The sequence below is a fragment of the Zonotrichia leucophrys genome, chromosome 25, assembly GCF_028769735.1.
Source record: "Zonotrichia leucophrys gambelii isolate GWCS_2022_RI chromosome 25, RI_Zleu_2.0, whole genome shotgun sequence".
Classification (NCBI taxonomy): Eukaryota; Metazoa; Chordata; class Aves; order Passeriformes; family Passerellidae; genus Zonotrichia; species Zonotrichia leucophrys.
In genome coordinates this window covers 1,252,496-1,266,471 of record NC_088194.1, presented here as the reverse complement: position 1 = coordinate 1,266,471, position 13,976 = coordinate 1,252,496, and the positions used below count along the sequence as shown (strand labels likewise).

At 61.8% G+C, this 13,976-nt stretch overlaps 3 protein-coding genes across 3 annotated transcripts; 1 reads left to right on the top strand and 2 right to left on the bottom strand.

Moving 5' to 3' along the window:
• The first annotated feature begins 2,934 nt into the window (after positions 1-2,934).
• On the top strand, positions 2,935-6,153 carry LOC135457859 (G patch domain-containing protein 4). The gene is made up of 7 exons (XM_064732641.1): positions 2,935-3,172; positions 4,166-4,239; positions 4,319-4,411; positions 4,589-4,696; positions 4,790-4,890; positions 4,984-5,034; positions 5,141-6,153. The coding sequence occupies exons 1-7, from the start codon at positions 3,097-3,099 to the stop codon at positions 5,823-5,825; spliced, it is 1,188 nt and encodes a 395-aa protein (XP_064588711.1). The 5' UTR covers positions 2,935-3,096; the 3' UTR covers positions 5,826-6,153.
• Positions 6,116-8,268, bottom strand: NAXE (NAD(P)HX epimerase). The gene is made up of 6 exons (XM_064732642.1): positions 8,001-8,268; positions 7,682-7,790; positions 7,173-7,283; positions 6,926-7,039; positions 6,693-6,840; positions 6,116-6,612 (listed from the first exon to the last, which is right to left on the bottom strand). The coding sequence occupies exons 1-6, from the start codon at positions 8,180-8,182 to the stop codon at positions 6,410-6,412; spliced, it is 867 nt and encodes a 288-aa protein (XP_064588712.1). The 5' UTR covers positions 8,183-8,268; the 3' UTR covers positions 6,116-6,409.
• Positions 8,269-8,819: 551 nt separating this feature from the next.
• TTC24 (tetratricopeptide repeat domain 24) lies at positions 8,820-13,351 on the bottom strand. The gene is made up of 11 exons (XM_064732296.1): positions 13,314-13,351; positions 12,353-13,179; positions 12,068-12,280; positions 11,074-11,202; positions 10,845-10,966; positions 10,663-10,764; positions 10,495-10,565; positions 10,333-10,397; positions 10,094-10,226; positions 9,692-9,868; positions 8,820-9,061 (listed from the first exon to the last, which is right to left on the bottom strand). Exons 1-11 carry the CDS (start codon positions 13,349-13,351, stop codon positions 8,971-8,973), a joined length of 1,968 nt encoding a protein of 655 aa, XP_064588366.1. The 3' UTR covers positions 8,820-8,970.
• Positions 13,352-13,976: the final 625 nt, after the last annotated feature.

The window sequence follows — 13,976 nt, the reverse complement described above, 5'->3', positions numbered from 1 at the left end:
GGAGGAGGATTTAGAAAGCAGCTTCAGCCTCTTCTGGAGGCTGTGCACAAATGTGTGCTGTGCTTTGTGCAGCCTCTCAGATGTGGGAAGTTTGCACAGAGCTGTGTAGGGATGGGGCTGGAGGTGCCAACTGCACTGGAAGGGTCAAAGCTTTTCCCAAATGTTACTGATTGGCCTCTTTTCAGCTCAAAACAGGCTCCTGAGAGTGCCTGTGGGAGCCTTGGGACCTCTTCAGGGTCTCTTGATGGCACTAAAATCTGCACGAGCCAGCTCTTGTGAGGAATGTGCTTGTGGGATGGATGGATGGATGGATGGATGGATGGATGGATGGATGGATGGATGGATGGATGGATGGAGCAAGCAGGGAAGGGAGGGTGCACAGGGTCACAAGCAGTGGGGATCTGGCCCTGAGTGAGTTTAAGTCCCTGAGGAGCAAAATTGTGTTTCTGGCCAGGCAGAAATGATCCTTGCACCCGCTCAGTGTGTCAGCAAGGTGTGACATGGTGGTGTCAGTGACACAGTGCAAGGGATCTGTGTGTGTGTGCTGGAACAGGGCCTTGGAGGGATGGAGCAGGTTGGTGACTCCAGAGCTGGCTGGAATAAGCCCCTTTAAGGTGGAAGAACCCCGCTGCAGTGTGTGCTGTGAAGCACTGAGGGGAGTCCACAGGAGTCTGAGAATCCCAGAAAGGTTTGGGTGGGAAGAGCCCTCCTAGCTCATCTCACCCCACACCCCTCCATGGGGACACCTTCCACCATCCCAGGTTTCTCCAAGCCCTGTCCAACCTGGCCTTGGGCACTGCCAGGGATGGGGCAGCCACAGCTGCTCTGTGCCAGGGCCTCCCCACCCTCACAGGGAACAATTCCTTCGCAATATCCAGCGTAAATATTCCCTCTTTTGGTTTAAAACCATTTCCCCTTGGGTCATCATTATCTATCCATATAAAAAGAGTTTGTCCATCATTTTAACAAGTTCTCTTTAACTCTTGAAAGGCCACGATGAGCCCTCAAAGGCTGTCCAGTCCTTGGTTAAGTGGGAAAACAGATTCCTCCTGTCTCTCCACATTGTAGCATCTGCTCTTGTGCCACTTTGGGATCATCCTACCCTGCTGCCAGCCCAGACACAGAGACCCAGGGCAGCCTCTGGTGCCCGTGCAGTGCCACCTCCCCCAGCAGAGCTGCCCATCCCACGCTGCTCCCGGGGGCTTTGCTGCTCTGCTCTGTGCAGGAAGGAGAGTTGGGATCCCAGACCTTTCTGGGATTCTCAAACCTGTCTGGGATTCTCAAGCCTTTCTGGGATCCCAAACCTTTCTGGGATTCTCAAACCTTCCTGGGCCTGCAGCCTCCTCAGGGGTGGGACAGCGAGCCTGGGATCACTGGGAGGGCTGGGAGGTGGATGCAGCTGGGTCTGATCTTTGGTACCCACGGGGTGCAGATCCTTCCCAGGCTCTGGAGGAAAAGGAGCTTTGAAGGCTGGTGGGAAGGAGCCTTTGAGTGAAATCTTAATCCCCTCCAGAGCTTTCCCTAATCCCTGGTAATGTGCTGTTCAAAGGCCCACTTCCAAAGGAACCACTGCACTTTCTCGCTCCCATATCTCTGCTTCCCCAAGGAACTGCCCCAAGGTGTTCCCACTGACTGTTTCCTCTCATTTTCCTCTGATACATAGAATTAATTATTTTACAGCATAATGAATGAAGCAATTTCTGCAGCAGGCAGTGGTAAATCCAGCTGATTGACTGGGAGAGATTTTTGCTGTCAAGGATGTATTTGTGCATCATTCCTCCCCCTTTTCCTGGAGGGGATCCACAGCCTTTCCCCCCAGTGTCCCAGTGCAACACTTCAAAATCAAACCTCAGAAATGTCTGTGTGTATATGTCTGTCTGTGTGTGTACAGGTCAGCTGTGTGTGTGTCTGTCTGTCTGTCTGTGTACAGGTCAGCTCTGGGTGTGTGTGTGTACAGGTCAGCTCTGTGTGTCTGTCTGTCTGTCTGTCTGTCTGTGTACAGGTCAGCTCTGTGTGTGTGTGCATGTGCCTGTATGCCCATGTTCCTGTGTGTGACACGGCTGCAGCTGTGGGTACAGGTTTATGTGCACACGTGTGTACATGGTTTTGTTCATGTGTGCACACCCGTGTGTGTCCCCGTGTCCGTGTGACCCCATCCCTGTGTATCCCACACCTCCATGTTCATGTCCCATGTCGCCATGTCCATTATGACCCCGTGTCCCCCCATCCCCATATCCCCATCCTTATGTCCCTATCCCTGTCCCCGTGTCTGTGTCCTCCTGTCCCCATATCCCTGTATCCGTGCACCCCCATCCCCATGTCCCTATCCCTGCTGTCATGTCCGTATGTTCCCTTGTCCCTATCCCTGTCCCCATATCCCTATTCCAGTCCCCATGTCTGTGTCCCCCGTCCCTATCCCTGTCCCTCTGTCCCTATCCCTATTCCCATGTTCCCATGTCCCCCGTCCCTATGCCTGTCCCCACATCCCCATGTCCCTGTCCACATATCCCCCTGTCCCTCTGCCCCTATCCCCGTCCCTATCCATGTCCCCATGTCCTGATGTCCCTGTCCTTATCCCTGTCCCCATACCCCTATCCCTATCCCTATCCCTATCCCTATCCCTATCCCTATCCCTATCCCTATCCCTATCCCTATCCCTATCCCTATCCCTATCCCTATCCCTATCCCTATCCCTATCCCCCTGTCCCTATCCCTGTCTCCATGTCCGTGTGTGTTGCAGTGGGATGTGGATTTTATTCCAATACGTGTGTCCCCCGTCCCTATCCATGTTCCCCTGTCCCCATGTTCCCCCGTCCCCATGTCCCTGTCCCTGTCCCCCTGTCCCTGTCCCTCTGCCCCGCCCCGCTCTCGGCGCATTCTCTGCCCCGCCCCTCGCGCATGCGCAAAGCTGTTCCCGGGCGGCACGGCCGTGACTCCGCCCCGGCCTCGTGCGGCGGTGCCGGGACCCGCCGGGACCCACACCGGGAGTCATCGGGACGCGGCGGGACACACCGGGACCCACACCGGAACTCCCCCCGGGACCCCCCGGGACACACCGGGACCCACACCGGAACTCCCCCCGGGACCCTCCGGGCCATGAGCGCCGCGGAGCCGCCGGGCCGCGGGATGCTGTTCGCCGAGACCCAGCTGAGGCGGCACGGCTGGCGCCAAGGTGGGGCCGGGCGGGGGTCCCCGCACCGCGGTCCGGCCTGTCCCGCCCGAAGCCCCGGGATCCCCTGAGCAGCCCCGGCTCCCCCAGACTCCGATCCCCCCCAAAGCTCCCTGTCCCCAGTGCCCCCCAAGCCCCATCTTCCCCAGCTCCCTCCAGGCCCCAGCTACCCCCGAGCCCCGGGACCCTGCAGACCCCGGCAGACCCTGGTCCCGTTTCCAGAGCCCCAGGACCCTGCAGCCCCCCGGTCCCCACCCCAGACCCCAATGGTCCCCCAAGCCCCAATGGTCCCCAGTGCCGCGGGACCCTGCAGACCCCGGTCCCATCCCCAGAGCCCCAGGACCCTGCAGCCCCCGGTCCCCAGCCCAGACCCCAATGGTCCCCCAGGCCCTGGGACCCTGCAGACCCCGGCAGTCCCTCTGTCCCTACCCCAGACCCCAATGGTCCCAGAGCCCCAGGACCCTGCAGACCCCCAGACCCCAATGGTCCCCCAAACCCTGGGGCCCTGCAGACCGCGGCAGACCCTGGTCCCATCCTCAGAGCCCCAGAACCCTGCAGACCCCGGTCTCCATCCCAGACCCCAATGGTCCCCAGAGCCCCAGGACCCTGCAGCCTCCGGTCCCCATCCCAGACCCCAGTGTTCTCCCGGGACCCTGCAGCCCCCCGATCCCCACCCCAGACCCCAATGGTCCCCAGAGCCACCTTCCCTGCACACCCCAGTCCCCACCCCAGAGCCCGGGACCCTGCAGCCCCCCGGTCCCGTTCCCAGAGCCCCAGAACCCTAAAGACCCCCGGTCCTCATCCCAGACCCCAGTGTTTTCCCGGGACCCTGTAGCCCCCCAGTCCCCACCCCAGACCCCAATGGTCCCAGAGCCCGCCCCCCTCCCTGCAGGACCCGGTCTGGACCTCTCCCCACCCTCGGGGTCCTGCAGCCCCCCAGTCCCCGGTGTCCCCGGTGCCCCGGGCCGTGCAGGGGTGACGCTGCCTTGTGTGCAGGGCAGGGGCTGGGCAGGCGGGAGGACGGCATCGCCGAGGCCATCCGGGTGAAGGTGAAATGCGACACGGCGGGGGTGAGTCCCGATCCCCGCCCTGCCCCGCCCGGTGCCGCTGCCCGGTGCAGCCATTCCAGCAGCTCTCTGCACCCCGCAGGTGGGACACGACGCGGCAGAGCCCTTCACCTTCCACTGGTGGGACCATGTCTTCAACAAGGCGGCTGCTAACATCGCTGTGGAGGCCGGGCAGGTTGGAGGGATGGGGTTGAAGGCAGGGTTGGAGGGTGTTTGGGTTCCTTTGGTCACTCTTGTAGTGCCACTGTATCCCCCAGGCCTGTCAGGAAGCAGCACCTTGCACAGGGGCTGTGGTGGTGGAAAGGTGCTGCTTGGACAGATCATTTCCAAGGCTTTGCCTTTTCTCTCCCAGGATGGCATCTCTGTGAAGGCACTTTCTGAGCAGGGAGGCAGCATCAGCAACAAGAAGCCACGCAAGGCTGGCAGCAGCGGGAGCCTGCTGTACGGCCGCTTTGTGAAGGTGACTGTCCCCAGGATCTTTGGGCTGCTGTGGCATCAGAACCCCATTTTCCTTGTCCCCCTTTCTCACAGTCCCCGTGTGTCTGTGCTGCAGTCAGCCACGCTCACAGCCTGTGGGGAGGAGTCAGTGCCAGCCAGCTCTGAGAGCAGTCAGGAGGAGGAGGAGGAGAAGCTGGACCTCTCTTCGGTCAGGAGGTGAGGCTGGGCTCACGGGGAGGGATGAGGGCTGAAAGGTGGAGCTGTGTTCCCCACAGATGCTGAGGTGACAGGTCCTGTCTGTGTCCCCAGGCTGACGGACGAGGAGCTGGTGCAGGCGTGCGGGGGCCGCACAGCACACAAGTGAGTGCCTGGGGGGTCAGGGCTGCCCCCTCCTCGCAGCCTGGGCTGGGGAACACCTTCCTGCTGGGGAACCAGTGCCAGTCCTCGCTGCCTGTGCTCATTGCAGGGGTGCCCGGCACGGCCTGACCATGAGTGCCAAGCTGGCACGCCTGGAGGAGCAGGAACGAGCCTTCCTGGCCACGTACCGGCAACAGGAGCAGCAGCAGGAGCCGCCAGAGAGCAGCCAGGGCAAAAAGAAGAAAAGGAAACGGTCCAGGGATGGAGCTGAGGTGCCACAGAGCCAGGAACCAAACACAGAAGAGGAGGAGGTGTTGGAAGAAGAAAAGGTTGTGAAGAAGAAGAAAAAGAAGCAGGGGCCAAGCAGAGAAGAGGAGGTGACAGGAGAGGAGGAGGTCATGAGGAAGAAGAAGAAGAAGAAGGTGATCACGGAGCCATGTGGAGAAGAGGTATCAGGAGAGGAGGGGAAGGTCATGAAGAGGAGGAAGAAGCCAGAGCTAAACACAGAAGAGGAGGTGGTGGAAGAGAATGGGAAGGCTGCAAAGAGGAAAAAGAAGAAGAAGAAGAAGAAGCAGGAAGAGGAGGGCAAAGAAGAGCCAGCTGAAACACAGACAGATGAGCCAAACTTGGGACACAGCCCTACAAAGAAGAGGAAGAAGAAGAAGCAGGAAGAGGAGGACGAAGAAGAGCCAGCTGAAACAGATGTACCTCTACAAGAGACAGATGAGCCAAACTTGGGACACAGCCCTACAAAGAAAAGGAAGAAGAAGAAGAGGAAGAGGGAGCCAGAGTGAGCAAGTGACATGGCTGCCATGCAGTCCCACCTGGCTGTAAGGGTCCTGATCCTGGTGCTGGTGGGTGCCATGGGCTGCTCTGAGCTCGTTCCGGACAGAGCCCAGCACTGTGACCCAGCTGCCTGGGGATGCTGAGCTAGGACAAGTTGGTCTGGAGCTGGATCAAGCTTTACTTCACCACCTGAACCTTCAGGAGTGACCCTGGTTCCCCCCAGGCCCTGGGGCAGGGACCCATTTGTCATGGGCCTGTCACAGAAGGACACAAGGACACGCCTTGCAGAGTACTAAAGTATTTTTTTAAGGGCATGAATAAATCTTTATTGTGATCAGCTTATCCCAAAGTGTGAGTGGTGCTGTGAGTGGCAGAACCCCACATCACCTTACACATGCAGCACTTGCATTAGGCAGCAGCCCCAAAGAGAGCAGCCCCTCACCACTCCCACCTGCTGGGCTTTTCCATCCTGCAGGCTCACACCAGAGCCCAGTGAGGCGCTGAGCACCCTCCTGGCAGAGCTTGGGCAGAATTTGGCCCTGGTGTGCAGTGCTGAAGCCAGGCCTGGCCCCCCAGCCCCTCTGGCCCAGCTCTAGGTGAGCTGCAGGACGCAGTCTGTGCCAGGGTACTCTGGCAGGTTCAGGCTGTATTTCTCCTGCAGCGCAGGGGGCACAAACCTGCCCCCAAGGAAGTGGTACCGGCCTGTGAAATGCATCGCTGCCTTCTTGGGCGCCGTCAGGGAGATGAGCATGTCGGGCTGGAGGCCGTCTGCCTTCCCCTTCTCCACATCCCAGCCTGCAACGAGCCACGGCCATGCTGGAGCTGGGAGCACCCTGGCTGGGCACCATCCTGCAGCAGGTGCAGCCACAACTCACCTGAGGGGATGTCAATGCTGGCAATGGGCACTGTGACACGCTCCAGAGTGCTGAGGATGCTGCCAAAGGGCTCCCGCACTGCTCCCGTGAAGCTGAAGCCGAAAATGGCATCCACCACCAGGCCGTAGAGCTCGTCAATGAACTCAGCCTGTGGTGGGGATGGTGGCAGGTGAGGAGCAGTCCTGGCCACAGCTCCAGGGGCAGGTGCTGCCAAGCTGGGGGCTGCTCCTCACCTCAGCTGGGAACTCGGGGAGGAAGGGAATATCCATCTTGTTGCACTGGGTGGTCAAACCTTCAAAGAGGGGCTTGCTGGAGCGCTTGGGGTAATACACCGTTGGCTGGTAGCCCTGCAAGAGCAGAAGGAACCTGAACTAATCCCACTCTGGCACCAGCAGCAGCCAGAGGAGTGGGACCCTGGAGCCCACAGGTACAGGGGTGCACAGGACCAGCACCCTCATGGGGATCCTGTGCAAGACTCACAAACATCTTCAGGTGCCTGGCACAGACCAGCCCATCACCGCCGTTGTTCCCTGGCCCGCAGACCACCAGCACAGCAGGCTGGCTCGTGGTGAAGGAGCTGGGTGGGTAGGCCTGATGGGGGGCAAGAGGCACAGGGTTATGATGGGGAAGTGGGCCCACACCATGGAGCCAGGATTTGCAAGTCCTCCAACTTGGGACTGGCATGCCCATGGCGCTGGGATGATTCCCAGGATCACCATCTGCCTCCCTGGTGCCCACCTTGGTGGTGGCACAGCGATACACAATGCTAGAACCTTCAGGACCCTCCCTTGGCTCCCAGGGCCTCCACCTTGTTGATGGTGGGGACAGCACTCAGCCTGTAGTGCCCCGCCAACTCCCGTCCCAGGGACGCTACCACCCACCACCTCCCTGAGGCACACCACCATGGCAGGATCCCCACCTCGCTGCTGGCAATGGCACAGCTCAGCCCCACAGTGCCAGGACCCCCTTCTGCCCCCCAGGACCCCCACCTTGGCAATGGCAGTGGCACAGCTCAGCCCCGCCAGCTCCATCAGCTGATCCACGCTGAACTTGTACTCAGTGAAGAGCTCCTGGTCGATAGCCTGGGCCTCCTCCTGCCTAGGGTGGGACACGGCACCGCTGCTACCCCAAAACCCGGCCAGGCCCAGCCTGGGGGCTGTGATCCCCTCGCCTTTGCATGACCGGGGGGGACACACAGAGCCGAGCCCCCGTGTACACCCGCACCCCATCCCCGACCCCTCCTCAGCCCGCCCGTACCCCGGCCCGGGGCCCGCCCGCCTCCTCTCCCGCCTCCCTCCCTCCTCCTACCCGAGGAAGCGGAGCCCCTTCGGGCCGGCCCCCGGGCTGGGGACGTGCATGGCGCGGCGGGGCAGGCACCGGCACCGCTCCCGGTCCAAACCCCAGCTCCAGCCGCGCTCCCCGCACCGCCCGCCCGCCCGCGCCGCCGCCACCAGCAGCCCCAGGCCCAGCAGCGCTCGCGGGCTCGGCATGCGGTGGGCACGGCCCGGTACAGCCCCGGACGGCACCGGAGCGGACACGGCCCGGTACAGCCCAGTACAGCCGGAGCTCCACGGAGCAGGCGCGGGGCCGCCCCGGGGCGGAGCGCCCTTCACGGCCCGGGGCGGAGGCGCGGAGAGGCCGCGCTTCCTGCAGGCCCCGCCGGGACTCCGCGCTTCCTCCAGTCACTGCCGCCACTCCGCCGTTCCCCCAGCCCCGTCGGCACTCCGGGTCCCTTCAGTCCCTGCCGGCTCTCCGCCGTTCCCCCAGCCCCCGCCGGTTCTCCGGGTCTCTGCAGGCCTCACCGGCTCTCCGCCATTCCCCCGGCCCCCGCCGGCTCTCCGGGTCCCTTCAGGCCCTGCCGGCTCTCCGCCGTTCCCCCAGCCCCGTCGGCACTCCGAGTCCCTTCAGTCCTTGCCGGCTCTCCGCCGTTCCCCCAGCCCCCGCCGGTTCTCCAGGTCTCTGCAGGCCTCACTGGCTCTCTGCCGTTCCCCGAGCCCCGTCGGCACTCCGGGTCTCTGCAGGCCTCACCGGCTCTCCGCCATTCCCCCGGCCCCCGCCGGCTCTCCGGGTCCCTTCAGGCCCTGCCGGCTCTCCGGGTCTCTGCAGGCCTCACCGGCTCTCTGCGATCCCCTAGCCCCTTTCTTTCCTCCCCGTGACATACAAAGGATTGCAGAAACAGAGCGGGGTCAGAACCGTGTTGGCTGAACGGCCCACCCTCCCCTCCGGTTTGGGCCTGCACAGCCTCCCAAGAAGCAGCGTTTCCCCGGTGTCCTCCCGGTCACACGAGGCTGCAGACGAGGGACAGAGTCCTGGTGGCCGTGCGGGGTCCCCGGCGGGACCAGCAGCCGGCAGTGGGGTCATTGTCACGGCTGCCAGGTCACGGAGGCGTCACGGGGAGTGAGGGTGTCCAGCAGGATGCAAGATGGAATAATCAAATCACAGAGTCACTGACTGTTTTGGGTGGGAAGGGATCTTAAAGCCCATCTCATCCCACCCCCTGCCATGGGCAGGGACACCTTCCATTGTCTCAGGTTGCTGCAATCCCTGTCCAACCTTGCCTGGAATGCTTCCAGGGATGAGGCAGGCACAGCTTCTCTGTGCCAGGGCCTCCCCACCCTCACAGGAAAGAATTCCTTCCCAATATCCATTCCAACCCTGCCCTCTGGCAGTGGGAAGCCATTCCCCCTTATCCTGTTCCACCAGCCCTTGTCCAAAGTCCCTCTCCAGCTCTGTTGGAGCCTCTTTAAGCACTGGAAGGCAGGAATGAGCAAGAGGTTCATACCAGGGGACTGGAAACCACCCTCAGATCTGCTGTCCCATCCATAGGGCACGGTTTTGGTGTGGGCTATGAGGTACCAATACCCCAGCCCCTGTGACTTTTGGCTTGGGATCGTGTCCATTCCAAGAAACAGCTCTGCTGGGTTCACGAGGTTCCACTCATGAGCCCTCCCCTCTGGAGCCCAAACCTCCCTTGCCCACTCCCCCAAGGCATCGCCTACCTCTCTGGAGGCCTCTGATGGAGGGTTTGGTGTTTTTGGTGCCCTGTGGGATGCAGTGTGAGACCCTCAGGCCTGGGTTCACTGCAGGATTGATGTTCTGCTGGTCTGTGGTACTTACGGAGCTGGAGGCTGGCATGGGGTGGCTTGGCCAGGGGCAGGGTGCTTGTGGTCCTCGTGCTGAGAGACAAGTGAACCTCATGTGGGGCTTCTGGACAGCTCCCCTGTCACATCATGGCTGGATCCCCCCCAGGATCCAGCTGGAATGACCCCAAACACACTCCCAGAATTATGTATCTTTAAAAATCTCTGGATTTTCACCGTTAAACAGGAGAGGTTCCTTGTGCTGCAGAGGTATTTGGGTGCCAGGGGCTGTACTGAGGTGCCTCCCCCTTGCCCACCCACCTGTTAGCCTGGGGCTCACTGTGATAGCCTGAGGCTGAGCTGGGACCATCATCATCCTCCCCAGAGGTGCCCAGGAGGCCACTTGGGTTGCAAGGTTCCAGTGTGAGACCACCAGTCAGGGCCACTCTTGTGCCTCCAGGACAAACAGACAAGAGCACAGTATCAGACTGTGCCAAAGACTCAGCTCCACCAGGATTTTCCTGATGGCTCAACCCCATGTTTAATTTGCAGCCTCTCACCTGAATACCTGGGATGTGCTCCTGGTGTACACCAGTACAGCTCGTCCTCAGCCTGGGCTTTCCCCCTGAAGGACATGGAGTGAAGGAAGGCTTTTCTCCTGGTTGATCTGGAAACTCATTCCAGAGGAAGGAGAGAGAGAGGATGGCAGCTTTGCTACTCACACCTTGCTCCCCTGGAGCTGTGACCTACTGGCACGGGGCAGTGTGGAGCAAAACCGCAGCTGGCTGGGCTCCTGATGGGATGAACATGTGTTAATGTGCCCACCAAAGCCCTACTGGGGTCCCAGTTCCCAGCCCTCCAGAGCGTGCCATGCCCTGGGTGATGCTCACCAGGCCTGGGTTGGGGTAGGAGAGGTTGCTGAGGTGGAGTCGGTGCTGGATGGCATCTGTGAGCTTGTGCACCACCCGTTTGTGGGCAGCTCTGGGGCTGTCCTGTGATGGAGAGAACCCAAATGTGTGATGGGCTAAGTGGGTGCACCCTGGGCTGAGACCAGTGCCCCATCATGCCTTACCTGACAGCGGGAAAGCAAAACCAGGGCCTCCTGATAGTGCCCAATGGCTCTCTGGGGGTCTCCCAGGTGCAAGCACGCTGCCCCCAGCCCCTCACACGCTTGCCACTGCCCCTGCAAGTCCCCTGGGAGGCAAAGGGCTGTGTTAATCCCTGCACTGCTCAGCTGAGATCCCTGGCAGGCAGCATTGCCCAGCCTGAGCCCGCTGGCTGCGGGATGTGCCTGCCCTCACCCGAGTCCCTGAAGGCCTGCAGGGCGTGCAGGTAGCTCTCGGCAGCATCCCCGTGCTTCCCCAGCTGGCTGCAGGCGAACGCCAGGTTCCCAAAGCTCTGCCCCTGAGCCCTGCGGTTCCCCAGAGCACCTGGAATGGAAACTCCATGCTGAGCTGGCCCGTCTGGCACAGCCAAGGGCAGGGATGGCGGTGTGGGGTACCGGTATGGGCTACCAGTGTGGGGTACTGGCATGGGGTACTGGTGTGGGGTAATGATGTGAGGTACTGGTGTGGGATACCAGTATGGGGTACTGGTACATACAGTACATACCAGTATGGTGTGAGGTACCAGTGTGTGATACTGGGGTACTGGTGTGAGGTACTGGTGTGTGGTACCGGTGTGGGGTACAGATGTGAGGTACAGATGTGAGGTACTGATGTGAGGTACTGGTGTGAGGTACCGGTGTGAGGTACCGGTGTGGGGTACCGGTGTGGGGTACAGGTGTACGGTACCAGGGTGAGGTACCAGTGCCAGTTACCAGTGTGTGCGCGGTACCAGTGCCAGGTACCGGTGTGAGGTACTGGTGTGGGGTACCTGTGTGAGGTACCAGTGTGTGTGTGGTACCGGTGTGGGGTACTGGTATGCAGTACTGGTGTGTGTGAGATACTGGTGCCAGGTACTGGTGTGGGGTACCTGCGTGAGGTACCGATGTGTGTGTGATACCAGCGTGTGTGAGGTCTCGGTGCCCGGTACCAGTGTGTGTGAGGTCCCGGTGTGCGGTACCGGTGTGTGTGAGGTACCGGGGTGTGTGAGGTACCGGTGCCCGATACCAGCGTGTGTGAGGTCCCAGTGTGCGGTACCGGTGTGTGGTACCGGTGTGTGTGAGTTACCAGTGTGTGTGAGGTACCGGTGCCATGTACCGGTGTGTGTGCGGTACCAGTGTGTGTGCGGTACCGGTGCCATGTACTGGTGTGTGTGAGGTACCGGTGCCATGTACCGGTGTGTATCAGGTACCGTGCAGCGCGGCCGCTCGCCGGTGCCAGCCCAGCGCGGTGCCGAAGCTGCGCAGGGCGTTGAGGGCCGCGCCCAGGTTCTGCATCAGCGCCGCCTCCCGCTGCCGGTCCCGCTCCGCGCCGCACAGCCCCAGCGCCCGCTCGAAGCTCTCGGCAGCCAGGGAGAAGATGTGCAGCTGCGAGTAGCCGAGCCCGATGTCGCTGTAGAGTTTCCCTGAGGGCAGAGAGGAAAAGCAGGCGTGGGAGCTGCCGCGCAGGGCCCTGAGAGGGGAGGGCGCGGCGTTACCTCGCAGGGCCGGGTCGGGGATGGATTCGCAAAGCGAGCGACACCGGGCGAGGACGCCGGCGATGTCCGCGGCCCGGAACCGCCGGCTCTGAAGCATGGAGCCGCTCGCCCTGCTCAGAGCCACGGCCGCGGCCCCGGGGCTCTCCGCCGCCGCGTAGGCCTGCGCCGCGTCCAGGAAGCACCGCGCGGCCCGCGCCGGCTCCCGCATGCCCAGGTAGCAGCAGCCCATCTGCACGCAGGTCCCCGCTCGGCTGCCAGCCTGAGCAGCACCAGCGTGCCCGGAGACTTGCTCAAAACACTCCAGAGCCTTTGGAAAATCCTGGAGCCCTTCGTGAGCTGCCCCGACGCTGAAATAAAGGCTCCCCGAGTGGTCCCCGCTCTCAGCCTCTGAGGGCTGGGACTGGAGGAGGAATTCAAAGCCCTTTCTGGGCTTCCCAGTCTCCACGTAGGCAGCCCCCAGGTTGAAGGCACAAGCCCTGTGCAGCTGGGGGCTCGCTGTGTCCCTGGAGAGGAGCAGGGCTTTCCTGAAGCACCCCACTGCCTCCCGCGCCGCGCCCACAGCCAGCGCCCGCTGTCCGGCCCGAGTGAGGCCCTCGATCGCAGCCACCCGCCCTTCCGCTTCATCCCCTCCCTCCTGAGCGGCTGCCCTGGCCTCAGCCGCCTTCTTCTTCTTCTGGCTCTTCTTGCAGCTGGAGGGGGCTGCGGGGGTGGTGGGGCCAGTGGGGTGTGTGGGGGCAGAGGGGACAGTGGGATCTGTGGGGGCTGTGGGGACAGTAGGGACAGAGGGGACAGTAGGGTGTGTGGGGACAGAGGGGTGTGTGGGGGCTCTGAGGACAGAGGGGGCAGTGAGGACAGAGGGGGCAATGGGGTGTGTGGAGGCAGAGAGGGCAGTGGGGTCAGAGGGGGCAGTGGGGTGTGTGGGGTCAGTGGGGTGTGTGGGGGCAATGGGGTGTGTGGGGACAGTGGGGTGAGTGAGGGCAGAGGGGTGTGTGGGGTCATTGGGGTGTGTGGGGGCTGTGGGGTGTGTGGGGGCTGTGGGGTGTGTGGGGATTGTGGGCTGCACTCCCAGCTCAGCAGCCTCTTCCAAATCCATGGGCAGGGGCAGCAGCCTGCCTGCAAGAGAGAGAGGTGCTTAGGCAGCCAAGCCAGCGTGGCCCAGCCAGCCAACGAGCAGCATTATTTTATATTATTTATAAAAATTAGGGATGGCTTGTAGCCTGTTTGCTATTAAGTTCCAGAAAGGAAAAAGGTGTTTCCATGGAGGGCCCCACAAACCTTGGTAGCCATGAGAAAGGAAAGAGGTCACTGGGGGAGGAGGAGGAGGGACACCACAGCATGGAGTGGGATGTTGCTGGGGTGCCTTTTTGGGAGGCAGGATAACAGGTTACACTCACTTACTGTTTTCTCTTCAGGTGCAAAGGGTGCCCAGTGCAGGGAGCAGAGAGACGAGGCATCCCCGGCGCCGCAGCCGCGTTGCTGCCGCCAGCCAGGGCCCTCTGCTGCCGGGATGGAGGATGTCTGAGGCACCTCCGAGCCTGGGCTGCCTGGAAAGGTGCCTGGAGCAGGTCACAGTTCTGAGACAGGAGCGTGGCAGGCGGTGGCACAGGCTGGGACAAAGCCAGGC

Coding starts and splice junctions, on each gene's coding strand:
- LOC135457859 (XM_064732641.1), top strand. CDS start 3,097: ATGAGCGCCGCGGAGCCGCCGGGCCGCGGGATGCTGTTCGCCGAGACC. Junction 4,412..4,588: donor TCGCTGTGGAGGCCGGGCAG/GTTGGAGGGATG, acceptor TTTCTCTCCCAG/GATGGCATCTCTGTGAAGGC. Junction 4,697..4,789: donor TGTACGGCCGCTTTGTGAAG/GTGACTGTCCCC, acceptor TCTGTGCTGCAG/TCAGCCACGCTCACAGCCTG.
- NAXE (XM_064732642.1), bottom strand. CDS start 8,182: ATGCCGAGCCCGCGAGCGCTGCTGGGCCTGGGGCTGCTGGTGGCGGCG. Junction 7,040..7,172: donor CCAGGCACCTGAAGATGTTT/GTGAGTCTTGCA, acceptor CTGCTCTTGCAG/GGCTACCAGCCAACGGTGTA. Junction 6,841..6,925: donor TCCCCGAGTTCCCAGCTGAG/GTGAGGAGCAGC, acceptor TCCCCACCACAG/GCTGAGTTCATTGACGAGCT.
- TTC24 (XM_064732296.1), bottom strand. CDS start 13,351: ATGACCCCACACACCCCTCTGCCCTCACTCACCCCACT. Junction 11,203..12,067: donor GCGAGCGGCCGCGCTGCACG/GTACCTGATACA, acceptor TTTCCATTCCAG/GTGCTCTGGGGAACCGCAGG. Junction 10,566..10,662: donor CCTACCCCAACCCAGGCCTG/GTGAGCATCACC, acceptor TCATCCCATCAG/GAGCCCAGCCAGCTGCGGTT.